The sequence below is a fragment of the Montipora foliosa genome, chromosome 6 (genome assembly GCF_036669935.1).
Source record: "Montipora foliosa isolate CH-2021 chromosome 6, ASM3666993v2, whole genome shotgun sequence".
In the NCBI taxonomy this organism is placed as follows: Eukaryota; Metazoa; Cnidaria; class Anthozoa; order Scleractinia; family Acroporidae; genus Montipora; species Montipora foliosa.
In genome coordinates, this window is record NC_090874.1 from 44,741,297 (window position 1) to 44,756,330 (window position 15,034).

The 15,034-nt window shown below is 42.3% G+C and overlaps 1 protein-coding gene across 5 annotated transcripts in view; it reads right to left on the reverse strand.

Annotated features, from left to right (window-relative positions):
- Nucleotides 1-15,034, reverse strand: part of LOC138007471 (uncharacterized) — a 42,017-nt gene that overhangs the window by 2,402 nt on the left and 24,581 nt on the right. For 4 of the 5 annotated variants that reach the window (XM_068854407.1, XM_068854410.1, XM_068854409.1 and 1 more), the window contains exons 9-18: nt 14,378-14,442; nt 13,755-13,861; nt 12,421-12,481; nt 11,817-11,863; nt 10,092-10,196; nt 9,022-9,102; nt 8,027-8,119; nt 7,685-7,788; nt 6,536-6,666; nt 519-672 (exon numbers count right to left, since the gene is read on the reverse strand). In XM_068854407.1, coding sequence (XP_068710508.1) covers nt 519-672; nt 6,536-6,666; nt 7,685-7,788; nt 8,027-8,119; nt 9,022-9,102; nt 10,092-10,196; nt 11,817-11,863; nt 12,421-12,481; nt 13,755-13,861; nt 14,378-14,442 — 948 coding nt within the window. The remainder of the gene's footprint in view (nt 1-518; nt 673-6,535; nt 6,667-7,684; nt 7,789-8,026; nt 8,120-9,021; nt 9,103-10,091; nt 10,197-11,816; nt 11,864-12,420; nt 12,482-13,754; nt 13,862-14,377; nt 14,443-15,034) is intronic. The other variant, XM_068854411.1, reaches the window with a different exon arrangement.

Below are 15,034 nucleotides of genomic sequence, written 5' to 3' on the forward strand. Positions count from 1 at the left end.
CATAATAAGGATAGAGGGGAACTTTGGCAGTGAACCAATTGAGAGGACGATTGGTCTGTGAATGCTACAACAGGTTGCAAAATTGGTGAGTCACTCCCGTTAAGCTTTTCTTGCTACCAACACCCACCGTATCTACAATTTCAACCCTTCCCAATTCCTCCCTTTCTCTCCCCCTTTCAGTGTTGACTGTTTACGCTTTCACCAATTTTTTCGTATTGCTAGCAACATTGATAAGGGGAGGGGGGCTGCAGTGTGGGAGATAATAGGTAAATTAATAACGCCCCAAGAAGGTGAAGTGTCTCCACTTGTTGTACCTTGCTACGAGGCTTGATTATCATCCCAAGGCTTCACAAAGCAAGAAAGTGAAGTTTTCGTGCCCTAAGGGTCGCCCTATGGCAAGTAGAATCATCTTACAAAAGCCAAAGTGAACGTGTAGTCACCATTTAAAACTTTACATAACTAGAGGTGACTGCACCCCACTTGGCCGCTATAGGTACAATTCGAAATCAACTTCTTACCGTTATCAGATCCAAGATAGTTTCTATTGAGGACCACATCTATTTGGCGTAGCTTACGGAGCGTGTGAAGGACCCTGCTGTGGTCTTTATTCCACGGGTATCTCATAACCACCCACTTTGTGGGATCCTCCCAACTAATGCATCGATCAAAAATCTGTCAAAAAAATCATAGAACGCAACGTAGTTTCGCTGGTAACGGGGAAAAATTAACTCTCTCTGTAGTCGGATGTCGATGGAGTTTTATTCTTGTTATTCACACACACCGCCTGGTTGTGTGTGCTCTCTGCTTTTGCATAATGTGCTAACCTACTTATATATGCGTATGCGAAATGTAATATACAATAGGTGCTAATTTGGTGCCGCTATGTTACATCCCCTTCTCTTAAAACTATATTAATTAAATGGAAAACAAACAAACACAAAATCTTCATTCGGGCCAACGTCTAGTAACAATATCATATATATATGTATAGGGATTTTCTGTCTGGTGTTTATGTATCATACTAATATCAACTACTAAAGCAAGCGTCAGAGATTAAGTCTTTCCGGTGCCCGGATTTCACGTCCCGCGCGGGATTTTCTTGGTCCTTTCTCGGCTTCCCCTGTTACACTAGAACATTGTGGATTGGGGCTTGAGGGCTGTATAGTCAAATTGCCACTTGATGGGTCATTTGCTGAATTGCCTGCCGCAGTGGATTCTCGTAGAATGGCGCTTGAATATTGTGCAGTCATGCTTCTTTGGGACACGCAATCCGAAGAGTTGTTTGCCGAGTTGTTGGAAGCATTATTCGGTCTAAGATGGATTCTATTTCTTCGCAATTGGGCACCAGTTCCAGTTTCTATGAGATATGAGCGGGGTGGTTCTTCCTGATCTAAGACCCTAGCAGGATTCCATGTCTTTCTCACAGGGTCTTGTACATAGATAGCTTGGTCCCTGTGTAATTCAGGGAGCTCCTTGGTATTCCTGTTGTAATAGTGGCGTTGGTTGTCTTGTCTCGCTTTGAGCCAATTTCTAACTTCCTCTTGGTTCTTTGATGGCTGGATCTTACAAGGAAGTGTGGATTTAAATACTCGGCCATTCAGTAATTCAGCTGGTGACGGTATATTGGAACTCAGGGGCGTTGTTCGTAGAGCCAGCAGGGCTAGATCTATGTCTTCTTTAGTCTCTCTGCACTTCAGGATCGTCTTCTTAACCGTTTGGACTTGGCGTTCAACGAACCCATGGCCACGTGGGTAATGTGGAGATGACGTCACAATTTCAAACCCGTACTGGCTTGCCAGTTGATGGAAATTGCCAGATGTAAACTGAGTGCCGTTGTCGCATTGAAGAGATTCTGGGATTCCATTTTCTGCGAATAGCATTTTCATTTCATTAACAACGGCCCCGGATGTGAGGTTTTGAAGTTTCTTGACAAATGGGAACTTGGAATAATAGTCAACAACTATGAGGAACCACGACTGTTGAACGTAGAAAAGGTCTGCGCTCAGTGTTTTCCACGGTCTTGAAGGGATCTCTGTTGGTATCATTGGCTCCTTTTGCTGGGAATTGTGGTACTTCTGGCAAACACAACATGAGTTTACAAGGTTTTCAATTTCTCTGTATATGCCTGGCCAGTAAACACAGGATTTGGCTCGTAGTTTGCATTTTTCCATACCAAAGTGCCCTCCGTGGATTTGCTGCAAGATGTTGCCTCTCAAGGATTCGGGTACTATAACACGGCTTCCAAGAAGTATCAGCCCATCTTCTATTGATATGTCATCTCGTAGGGGCCACTATGGTTTTAGCGCCGAAACGATTTTCTTCCCACTGTCAGGCCAACCTTGCATAACTTTGTGGGCTAGAAGCTGCAGGGTTTCATCTTTCGCAGTTTCCTTTTTGAACTCTTCCATTTTGGCTGGGGTGATTCTGATTAGATGGTGAACTTTCACATTCATGTCCGACACTTCAAATTCATCCAACGGCGAAAGGCGTGACAGGGCGTCAGCTGTAACCATTTCTCTTCCCGGAAGATATTTAATGACGCAGTCGTAAGGTTGTAAACGCAACAGCATTCTTTGAAGGCGTGGAGGTGCTTGCATCAGGTTCTTTTTATGGATCTGTTCCAGGGGACGATGGTCTGTTTTAACCACGAACGATCTTCCATAGAGATATGAATGGAATTTTTCGCAGCCGTATACCACTGCCAATAGTTCCCGTTCGATGTTAGCATATCTGGTCTCCGCAGGGGTAAGTGCTTTCGATGCAAAGGCTATTGGCTTGTCATTTTGGAAGAGAGCTGCGCCCAAGACCTTAATTGATGCATCAACATGGACGACAACTGGTTCACTTCTGTCATAGTAGGCCAAGGTCGTTGTGGTACATATCAATGCCTTCACCTTCTCAAAGGCTTTCGAATGTGATGGATTCCATGTGAAATCAACGTTCTCCTTTAAGAGGTTTCTTAAGGGGGCAGTGTGGTCAGCTAGATTGGGGATGAATGAGCTCATGTAGGTTGCCATCCCCAAAAAGGTGTGAAGCTCCTTCTTGTCTTTAGGCGGTTCTAAACTTTCTATGGCTCTGACTTTATCTGGGCTGGGTTTGACACCATCTGGTGTGTAGAGCATACCAAAGAAATTGCACTCCTTTGTTTTGATAACGCACTTCTCATCATTGAGCTTGATGCCGGCCTGTCTGGTACGTTCCATGGTTTCATGTAGGTGTTAAGTCATGCTCTTTGTCGTTCTTTCCATAGACTGTGACGTCATCTGCAATACCAATGGCTCCCAGGCAATCACGGTACGTCTCATCAATCTTAAACTGGAAGATATCTTGACTCATTCGTAGGCCAAACGGCATTATGAGGAAACGATACCGACCAAATGGTGTATTGAAGGTTGTCAGGTACGAGGACTCGTCATCTAGTTTGACATTCCAATAGCCATTGCGAGCGTCGAGCTTACTAAAAAGCTTTGCTCGTGATAATTTGGGTGTGATTTCCTCTAGAGTGGGTATGGGATGATGTTCTCTTTTGATCGCCTTATTCAGGTCTTTGGGATCGAGGCATAAACGAATTCGTCCATTTTCTTTTTCTCTAATGACCAGGGAGTTGACCCAATCCGTTGGTTGGGTTACTTTCGCAATGATATCTTGGCTTTCCATCTCACGTAATTCGGCTTGTAATTTGTCTTTCAACTCTATAGGTACTTTGCGGGGTGCATGGACCACCGGTGATCCTTCAGGATCCAGTGTGATGTGGTATGTGTAGTCATCAAAACATCCAACTGTGCCATTAAAACATTCTGGGTACATATCCATCAGCGCTTGTTTACTTGTGATTGATGGCCGCTCTTCCAGTGGTACATGACTTCCAATGTAACTCGACCTTTTCTTGCAAGTACCCGGATTTTGAGGGGGGGAATTGAAGCTGCTAGTTGGATCAGCCTGGTTTAATTGATTTGTTCTTAGCGTATAGTGGAGGGAGACTAATTTTAGTGCAATGCACGCTTTTAGACCGAGGATAGCTGGCCCTGAAGTATCCGTGACGTAGAAAATGCAGTTAATCTTCTTCTCTTTGTACTTGCACGAAATGTTTATAGTGCCAAGCTGCTTGATTACAGAGCCACCGTATGCTGAGAGGACGGCTTCATTCTTTTCCAGTACTTCTGGTTTGAGGTTTCCTTCGTCATCAAACTTCTCTGCAGCGATTATGCGAAGTAGCCTGATAGGCAAAACATTGCTCTGTGCACCTGTGTCCACCTTGCACTAGAGATTAATTTTCCGCTTCTTTTCAGGCTGGGTTATTTCCAGTGTTGCAAAGACTTCATCGCGTGTGTCGTGTGTCGTCGAATGTTGCGTGTCTTCTATGGTGTTAACCTCGATTGTACTAATTGTGAGAATTTCATCATTGTCTTCATCGCCCCTGTCTTCAATCGTGTGAATAGATTTTTTGAAAACCGGCTTTCTTCCTTGGATAAATTGTTTCCGTTTACTGGATCGGCAGACAGATTGCCAATGATTACCTTTGCCGCATTTTCGACATAGTGTACCGTAGGCTGGACATTTGTTCCTCGGGTGTTGTTTTCCGCAGTTGTTACAGGATTCCCTTTCTTGTTCCTTATGAATGGCATCTACACTTCTATCCTCTTGATAGCTTTCACTACTTCCTGCCAGTGTCTTCATATGTTTACTTGTCGCCTCGTGGCTTCTTGCAATCTCGATAGCGCCTGCAAGGGTCAATGATTTGTCGCGGCCTATGAGGGACTTCTGGATATCGGGGTTTTTTGACCCCCAAATAAGCTGATCTAGAACTCTGTCTTCGACTTCGGTGCTGTCGCGAAATTGACATTTTGCTGCTAGGTTTTTTAATCTTGAGATAAAATCGTCCACTGGCTCGCTTTGTTCTTGTCGCACTCCTTGTAGTGTGTATCTGTGAATTCGATGACTCGTCTTCGGCTCCAATTGATTCTCGAACCGTTCGAAAATAATGGCAGGCTTTTTCTTCTCTTCCTCCTTTGTGAATGTCCAACTGTTGTAAATGTCCAGACCTTTTTCACCCGACCAGAGTAAAATAGAGCTCACTTTTTCTTCGTCATCGGCGTCTTTGAGAACGCTTGAGAACATAAGCTGACATTTTTGTTTGAATCTTGCGAATGCAGTTATCTGATCAGGAGCGTCCCAGTTCATCTGTGGCGACGCAAAAGACGTTGCTGTTGCCATAATTCGCTTCTGCTGGCCTCTTTCAATTTGACTCTAACGATTATTCTTGTAAAATGCTGCCACCATGTAGTCGGATGTCGATGGAGTTTTATTCTTGTTATTCACACACACCGCCTGGTTGTGTGTGCTCTCTGCTTTTGCATAATGTGCTAACCTACTTATATATGCGTATGCGAAATGTAATATACAATAGGTGCTAATTTGGTGCCGCTATGTTACACTCTCCTTTCCTTCCCCGGACTTAGGAAGAAGAGAGAACCTTCGAACAACTCTCTGTGATAAAAATCAAAGCTCAAAATTTGCCCGTCAGGTGTTAGGCAGGTGTTAAGCAAACACACTTTCAAAATCTGAAGGTGAAAGGTAGTGATTTTTTTATCACAGGGGCACTTTAAGCGCGACGAATGTACACACTGCACTTCAGATATTTAACGCATCCGTTTTACTTCCCGCATTTAAGGCCCGGACAAAAGATAAATTTTGGACGATCAAACACGTTGGGTGAACAAACTTTTAGCGTTTGGCCACTGTGTTTGATGACCATTCAACAGATTCGATGGTTACTGGATGAACTTGGAACAAGTTTGATACAGAATCAAACATCAGATCAAACATCCCTTCTGTTCACATGTTAAAATGTGTACATTTTTCAGGTTTGTCCAGTATCAACCAACATGAGTCGTTATCATGGACAGGAGCAGATCTGGGGGGAGGGTGCAGAGATGACCTGCGGCTTTCTAATACAACTGGTATTCTGCAAAAAAAGTCACCAGTCAGCTACGCCATTCCTAAGTGGTGCATCCCTCCAAAGAAAAAGCCTGAATAGACACCTTACCCACCAGACCTGTGCGTCTCAAGCACGTTGAACGAATGGCCACCCCGTAACTTTCATCACGTTGGTTCAGCCAGGTCTTTACACTAGATGTCATAAAGGCTTAGATATCTGGGACGTCCTCTGGTATAGATACGGTCAATGATGACCGCCAAATAATGCTTATTTTTTAAGACCAAGGACCATATAAGTGAGCAATGGTTCTCACTTTGTCGTCAACAGCTAAAAATGAGAACGATGGAAACTCATTGCAATTTGAAAAAGGTTAAAGGTGGCTACTACAAAAACTCGCCCCGTATTTAACAACGACACCTGACCCTGCTATAATTCACATGGGTTTTAGTATCCTTGGGTTGTCAGAAATGTTATTCATGTGCGCTGCGGTTGAAGCCAGTTTCGACTAAGGGACTAATTATCACAGGAAATTATCACTAGATTGTTATCTCTTGGGTTTGATGAAAATTAACTCAAAAATTCTTTACCATGACGTACAGGAAAATGTACCTTTCGCCCACTCCTCAGAGCCTGATGAAGATAAGGTATCACATTGTAATTCCAAACTGTGGCAAACCATCCCTCAGCGGCTGTGAAATCCATTGGACAAGAGAAAAACACCGAGGGACCTAAAAAACAAGGCCATCAGTTAAATTGGGGTGAAAGACTACTATGGGGGACAAAAGCGTTTATGATTCTTGGGACATTTTGCGCAAAGAAAATAAATCTATGCCACTGCTCCTCCTTCCCCCAGCAAACAAAGAATCTTCTACGCCGTACGTCCCAGACTTCCCGTATAACTGTTTCCTTTTAACGACACTGTAGGAGGGGGAAGGGGAGGGGGAAGAGGAGGGGGGCAGTGAACACCTCCCAGTTATGACGAAATAGGTTGTTCTTGCTCGATTTACATAAACGACGTTGTTTTTTTTTTTAATTTCTACTACTGCCCCAAGGGATTTTGTCCCCCAATGTAGGGCGTGTTCACTGCCCTCCCCCCCCCCCCCCCCCCAGCCAGTTTAGGGCGTACAGCGGGGGGACTGACATGGATTGATCTGGATGTCGTGAAATGTCCCAAGAAACTTTCTACAGCCCGAACCGATTGTGTTGAAAACGCAAAGGCAGACAACGCCAATCTAAGCAGGGCTTATCTTCCGCCAGAGCCGCAAATTGGTTACGTCATCAGCCCCTTAGCCAAGGCTTATTTTCACCATTTTTCGTTTTGAGCCAAGATCCTGGTGGCGCTTAATACTTGCTTGAGGAGCCCGACCTTCTCCTGACCGCCTCATTCAACACAACTAAAATTAACAGAACCTTCTAGCAGGACTGTCCGTGAATAAGACATGAAAATGTTTTTGCTGCCTAAGCACCAACGTCTCGATCTTGTCGGTGACATCGCACCACACAAAAGCGATCTTGTTTACGGCAATTCACCTGCAAAGTGCAGGAAAGTAAGACATTCCGAACCTCTTGATCAAAATGACGCAGACAAGACAAGGTACCGATTTTTGTTGCCCGTACTTACTTTCCGGAAGTTGCCTTTACATTGTCAGGTAAATTGCATCCATAGGTTGATTTAAAGCATGTGCTGGTTATTTCAATGTGTTCTTTTTGCTTTTGCCGCAAGAAAAATTGCATCAATATACTCACCAATGGTCGTGTCTGCTTCGCAATATTCTTCCAGTATTCCATTGAGGTGGTACCACACTTTTGTTAGCCAATTAAACAACTGTGGCAGATCATCACTTTCAGCCCTAAGAAAAGTAAAGTCCAGTCAGTATCAACATGCCACAAAACAAGTCAGAATAAAACCCATCTATACTATCTGTTTTAACATAAGGTCGCCCAACTGACGAACAACACAAAGAAGGTAAAGAGGAGTCACGGACGGAGAGAAAGTGATAACTTATATAATGGAGAATTTTACCGAGATAGAATTGGAATTAATTTAAATTTGCAAGTAAACGGAATTCTCAAAAGAAAATTACTCACTCATTTTGCGGCCGAGACCAGCTAAGTTTGCGCCTCAAGAATCTGCCAAGAAGTCCAGAATATTGTCTGTCTTTTATTGACACACGCAGCCACCTGCAAACAAAAGAACAATAAAGGTTAGGGATTAGTGAATAGCGATATGCAAAGTTGATGATGGCGCTGATAGGGAAAGTAGTGAATTATGGCTATTCGATTCTTTAACAAGGATTGACCAAACAAAGCCTTGCTAACACAATAACTGCGGTATTGACTTTCTGACCACCCGACCGACCGATTGACTGACTTGATAAATGAGACACTGCCTGAGTAATGGACTTCCTCCTTGGCGAACTGCCTAAGGGGTCTTTCAATGCACCAGGGTGCGCCAAACGGAAAGCCGAAAAAAATGCTGAACAAAGATTCATTTTTCAAATCGGATCCCTCACTCCCCACAGAATTAACAAACGCTTTTCTTTCAAGTAATTTACTCTTGTTGTCCGGCTACGTTGCTATATCCCCACCCATAGCGTAGCTCTATATTTCACTACGTGAAGAGCTAACAACCCATAATTTCCCAATTCGCGCTGACGAATGTTAACGCTCGAAAAGTCAGTTTTCTAATTTCTTTACGTTGGTCATGTCAGTTGATAAACCCATTTATGTCTAAGGTTACGATAGATTGGAACACTGCACTCCGTTGGAAAACTGAACTCTAGTCTTTCTGCTCCTGGACAAGGATGTTTAAGTATTCCGCAATGATAACATCACCCGAAAAAATGTGCTTACCCACGCGGTAGTTCCTAATACTCAGAATACCGATTGGTCATAAACAATCACGACCCATGAGCAGAATTTCGCTATCGACGCACAAGCAACACACAGAAACCACTAGCGCTTCGATCATATGTACTTTTCGCCGGGAAGGAAGACACCTTTAACACAAAATAAGACACCTGCTTTTGTTTGTCCTTCGGCCGCTAGTGAAAACGAGCATCAACGCAGTAAAGATGACTAACCTGAAGTAATGGCATAAGCTCAGCTCCTTGGAGGAAAAAGGTCCTTTCCTGCTTTTGTCCCGAATTCCAATGATGTAAGGGCTGCGACAAAAAAAAAAAAAATTCGAATTCATTTTAGTGTCAACAGATTTTTTATAGTACTGTAGAGAACACTGACCGCGTAATGATCTGTTGGTTTCTAAGGCGAGGGAAGAACCGGAATGCTCCGTTAAAATCCTCTCTGGGTGGACGCATAAAGGTTTGTCAAAGATTTGATCACTAACCGATTAATTGGAGGCTAATGATCTCACTTACTACTGCGCCGACCTGCTCCCTCAAAGTCGTAACCGATGCACCGGAAACGAAAACTGTATAGGTACCCGCCACGTCTCACCATCATCAGAGGTCACGAGTTCGAATCCCATTGAAGCTGCCTGAATTTTCAGGTGTCTTTAAGAGACAATAGGCCAGTTTCGCATTCTAACGGTTGGACTGGATCTAGCATGAAATGGAGGCTAATGCAGGCAAATTAATTTGCATTTGAAAAGATTTGCCCGCATTAGCCTCCATTTCATGCTAGATCCAGTCCAGCCGTGAGAATTCGAAAATGGTCTATTGCTTAAACTGCCCAGGTGTCCTTTTCAAATGAAGGCTTAAAACCTGGGTCACTTAGTGTTCGATTAACATAGTTTTGAAATTCAAGAAAAAAGAGAATTCATTATTTGGTCGTAGTAGCACTTAAACCAACTAGATAAATAACTAAGAAAATTTGCACATTTTGACAAGATTATTCCAGTTTGATTAACTTATACAAACTGGCCCAAATGAACTAGGAGGAACGGTGTTAAAACCAAGAAACAGAATTCAAATTTGCTGGTTTGCTTCCACGTTTTCCATACAACGCGAGGTTTTGTCATTTGAAGAAAGCGAAAAAGAGATATACAAAACTGCAAAACGCACTTCCAAGGCCTTTTTTCGCTCAATCTATGTTATTGTTTTGATGCCGTTCACATCGAAGTCAACGTCGATGAAACTAAGGTCCCTGGTCCCTACTATTAATCTTAAAAGAGTTTACTGAATCCGCCACGCACCAGTTTTGGTTCTTTTCAAGCACTGAAAGGTCGAAGACGTCAGCCAATGATGCCAAGCAGTTTAACTGATCCAGCACGATCACAGCGGGCCTGCTACCTTGAGAACTGAGAAAAACGTTAACACTTATTAGCAGTCTGTGGTAATGTAAACTTCTCCATTATATGGAGACGTTTCTATCCTGGTGTTGTGTTGTGTTTTTGTTGTTGTTGTTGTTGTTGTTTTTGTGGCACTTCAGATACAAAGATTACTTTACCGTTATGGGATATATGGGCATCCACATGTGCGCATCGGGAAATATCACACTTTACTTATTAAACTCATTAATTTATTTTATACCTGATATAGATTTCTCGCCATTTACATGAATGTTTCCTTCGAATTTCACTGGTATATTGTCTTAAACCACCAAAAATACCTAGTATACATTAACACTTAAATGCGGCTGGCCTCGCCTCGAGTTTGTCAATGTGGTACAGATCTGCCGCTCATATTGTATGTATCATCACACTTTATTGGTGCTGAGTTGCTTGATCATTTGCCTTTGAAGTGTAACACATACAGAGTGTCACTATCCCTAACGTCAGACGATTTTACTCGTCAATGCATGGGGATCCCCTTAGGAGCCAAAGGGTAAAGAACTATTAAAGGACAAAGTTCCCTGCTAGCAGAGGTTTCTTTTATTTTTGCGTTCGCTGGGCTTACAAGTACGCTTTCCAGAACCTTGGACAGCACTCTTCAAACCACATGCCCCATGATATGTTTGCGGACTGTGACTTGAGCTCGCTTTGTCTTGCGCATTACTTTACAGTCGTGATTCCGCTGTTGTTAAGTGAGCCACACGTGAGGATTCGGTCGCAAAGTTACCGCCACGCATGCTCAACACGGTGACTTTTGATCCATGGCAGAGGTCTCTTTTCCCGCACTCGTCGTCAGCCCAGCGAACGCAAAAGAAGAGAAACTTCTGCTAGCAAAGAAAGGATAAATAGCCGCGCGGGGATACGAATTTTATCTTCCGAGTGCTGCAAGTCTCTCTCACTCGTTCGCACTGAATATTCGGAAGCTGTGAACGCGCGTTACACGTTTCAACCCATATGGGTTTCTGATGAAACAAGATATGAAAGTTATGAAAAGCCAATCATGATAATGTAGAATTTTGCAATAAAAATGTTAATGTTGTACAGAAGAATTATATTGAAGCAAAAAATAACTTACAATGAAGACGAAGCTCGCGTTTTATTGGCTTATCGTGTTCGTTACCATGACGACAGCTATATTCTCACATGTGAAAGATAAAATGATATGTTCACCGCGCGCGGTGAAGATATGATTTTTTCGTAAAAGGAGAAATCCTGGTATTTCATCAGTATCTATATAATAAATAGAGGATATTTCAGAGCCGCGTGCAGATACAAAATTTCTCTTCGAGTGTTGAAAAATATTTCACGAGTGAACGCAACGAACGAGTGAAATATTTTTCAACACGAGAGGAGAAATTTCGTATCTCCAAGCAGCCATGTAATACCAATGAAATACTAAATCAATTCACAAAAGGCATCGAAAGGCGCGATTTTTATATGCAACCACAGCAACAGTGATCGTTTCAAGTGTGAAGATAACATGTTATTTTCACGTGTGAGGATATCATGTTTTCACGCGAAAGCTCACTTGGAATTTCAATGGTGTTTATACAATAAAGATGGTTACACTTATCATTATGTGGATACCTCGAGGCATTGCTCTGCATAAGGGAGGCAAGGTTTTGCTTCAGTTCCTTAAAGAAAAAAGGTAAAATTAAGTCGGATAATGCGCGGCCGAAACATGCTTTGAGTGGCATCTCAATGAGCTGCGCCCTTCCGATATGAGACTTGATGCAAGAGGAGGGTAATTGACAGGGCAAGTTTGTCACTCTTCTCTTCTTTTCGTCGCTTCTCTTCAAACGGAATTAGTTACGTTAAGTATCAGCCTAACCTTGCCTTGTCTAAAGTAGTTTTTTTGTCTACGTGTTAAGAGTGTGAAAGTGCGGGTTTTTGTCGAAGATATCACATCACATCTCAGATCTCTCATCTCTTGACTTGATTTGTGTTAATTGTTAATTCGAGTTTCCAGTGTCCCCAATTAGTGTTCCAGCGCTAGAACGACTAGACACTTAAATGAAGTTTTTTTTTTCTTATCAAAAGTTTCAACAATTTTGTGCCGAATTAAAGTTTCTGTCTGACACTGCCTCTGCTTAAAATAAACATGCAGTTTTTGTTTCCTCATGACCAATCTCTGCACTATTCATTACCATACCAGTACCATTGGTTTCACTAATAACAGATTATCCCTTACTTTTTGAGTCGCTTGAGTAACATTGAAAGTTGCCACTGCTGGAGAACCCTTCCAAGCAATCCTGGAGAACAAAAATGCAACAGCAAAATCTACAAGGCTGCTTTTTCACTTGGGTATCACTGAGCGGTTATCAAATGAGTGACATTAAACTAAACCCAAGTAGTACTATACTCAGTCACGTGAGACAGAGGAATACGAATGAGCCAATCGTAAATCGTAGGAGTAAATTCATGCAGCCGGCGCGAAGGGCGGGAAAATGCTAGCAAGCATTTCGCAAACAGTCTTGCTGATTGGTTGAAAACGTGGGGCGAATTTTTGGGAATGCGTTTCAACAATTCCGATATGAGAGTTACTTTGGGGAAATCACAGGCCCGATCAGATCACTAAAATCAGTGCAAGAATATAGATGTTTAGGATTGTATGCCAAGCGTTAACCTGATTGACAGGCATAGCGAAGAGAGGGAGAGAAACCTCAAGCGTGCTTGTGTTCTGTACTGTGCAAGTACTGTAGTCGATTAATTTCACAAGATTCGAATTATAGACAGTTCATAGTCTACAAGGAAAATAAAGTGATTTTTTACAAGGTAGAATTTTTAAAGCAGGAAAGAGTAAGTAATAACAAAGATGCAGCCTTAAGGCCCCTTTAAAAGGTTTCAACATTTGCTTCAACGTGCATTCAACAATTTGTTGAACCAAATGTTCGGTGCGTTTAACAGCTCGTCCAACATCGTTGAAAGCGTAAAACGAAATGTCGAAAACTTGTTGAAAGTTTAAATCGGTTTAAACTTTCAATTCAACATCGATTCAACTTTTCCTTTGTTCTCGAAAATGTTGAATGGTTTTGAAGCCGTTTGAACAATATGTTAGAACAAACGCATGCGCACATCATGCCGCAAAAGTCAATATGACGTAGTTTATCTGGACGAGAGAGATTGGTTTCTAGTTCTTAGTTCCTCGCAATCATTAGGCCATTTCCGAGTTTATGTCTGCCTCGTCTTCAAAGCGAGTCTAAGTGCGAAGTTTTTGTTATGAAAATTCGTTTTCATTCATATGTAAAGTAGAACTAATTACCATCACAAAAACTTCGCACTTAGACTCGCTTTGAAGAGGAGGCAGGCATGAACTCGGAGATGGCCTATTTTACGAACTTGTTGGCGCAATGTTGGAACCGTTTGAACGGCCTCCGCACAACTTTGTTTTTGCGTCGAACATTCGCCCAACATCCGTTCACCTTTTGTTGAATGAATGTCGGTCAAATCTTGAAACCGTTTAAACGGGCCTTTAGTTTTACTCATGTGATGTGAGTGCAACCCTGCAGTATATTTCCTTCTCACCTTTGGACAACGTGTTCCGCCAATTTGGCGGCTAGGTACGACTTTCCTAATCCTTGCTCTCCACACAACACAATGTATCTATGCTCCAACAGTTGCTCCACGTATTTCTAGAGATTAGAGAATGCCAGTCAGCCCCGTAGAGATGTGTGAAGGCGAACTGACTTCGTTGTTGGCGAATCGCCTTGCAGGCGAAACGAAGGCACTCAAGCAAGGGTGAAACAACCATATAACGTATTTATCGACTAGTCGAAGATACTCTGAAAAAAGGTGCTCCTGCAGATAGCGCTCCTAACAGGAATGCCACCCATGACCGTCAAGTCGAGCAAAGGCAAGTTTTATTTCAAATCACACGAATTCGATTTACAGCCTGGAAGTTACCCACATAGGAAGGAGTACAAAACATTAACCGTAAATATCAAACAATTTAAAACTTGTTACAGATAAATAAGGGGAAACAAAAAATATACCGAACAAATAAAAATTGTTAAGTTCTCAGCACCGCTTAAGATCTTAGGAGGAATAGGCGACCCAAAAGAAATAAAAAATTGCAAAAATGAAAAAAAGGGGGTTGGGGGGGAGGGGAGGGGAGGGGAGAGTGACAAAATGCCTAAACCTTTCCTTACCTCGATGGTTTCCTTTGGTAGCAGTGTGTCATAAACAAGTGAATCACAAGAAAAATGACTCCCATCTGAAGTAAAAATAAGATATATGCTTTTTTTTCAATTACTCTTTCTATTGCACTCTTCGGGCCCTTCGCTTGACCAACAGAAATTGCTCCTTGAGCCAAACAAATTGACCTGCTCCCAACTGAGTGGCTTCTTACAGTAGCTAGGTTGGTAGAGCATTGCACCGGCATCGCAGAGGTCATTGGTTCGAGCCACCTGAATTTCTCACGGCTCTACTATAAAAGACAATTGCTTAAATTGCCCAGATAAAAGTGAGGATCACTTCTCTCTTTCATTTATAACCCCCACTTCAAACATACTTTCATTTCATTTAAATTACTTTCTTGTACTGATTCTTAAGGTCTGTGGCAAAACGACACCACAGTGATCAACGCATTTCTACCTTTTGATACCACACTAGATATTAATTAATTTAATTTGTCCATTGAAAGTGAAATGTTTTCGTCATTTTCAAGTTGAAATGCTTTGGTGTTTTAGCTCGTAAAGTTTTGTTCACCTGTATGTACCTTGAACATAAAAAAAATGATTCCAGCACTTATATGTAGGTGTAAAATTCAAGCGTGTATTTCTTTCGAAAAGTGATAATTCCTATGG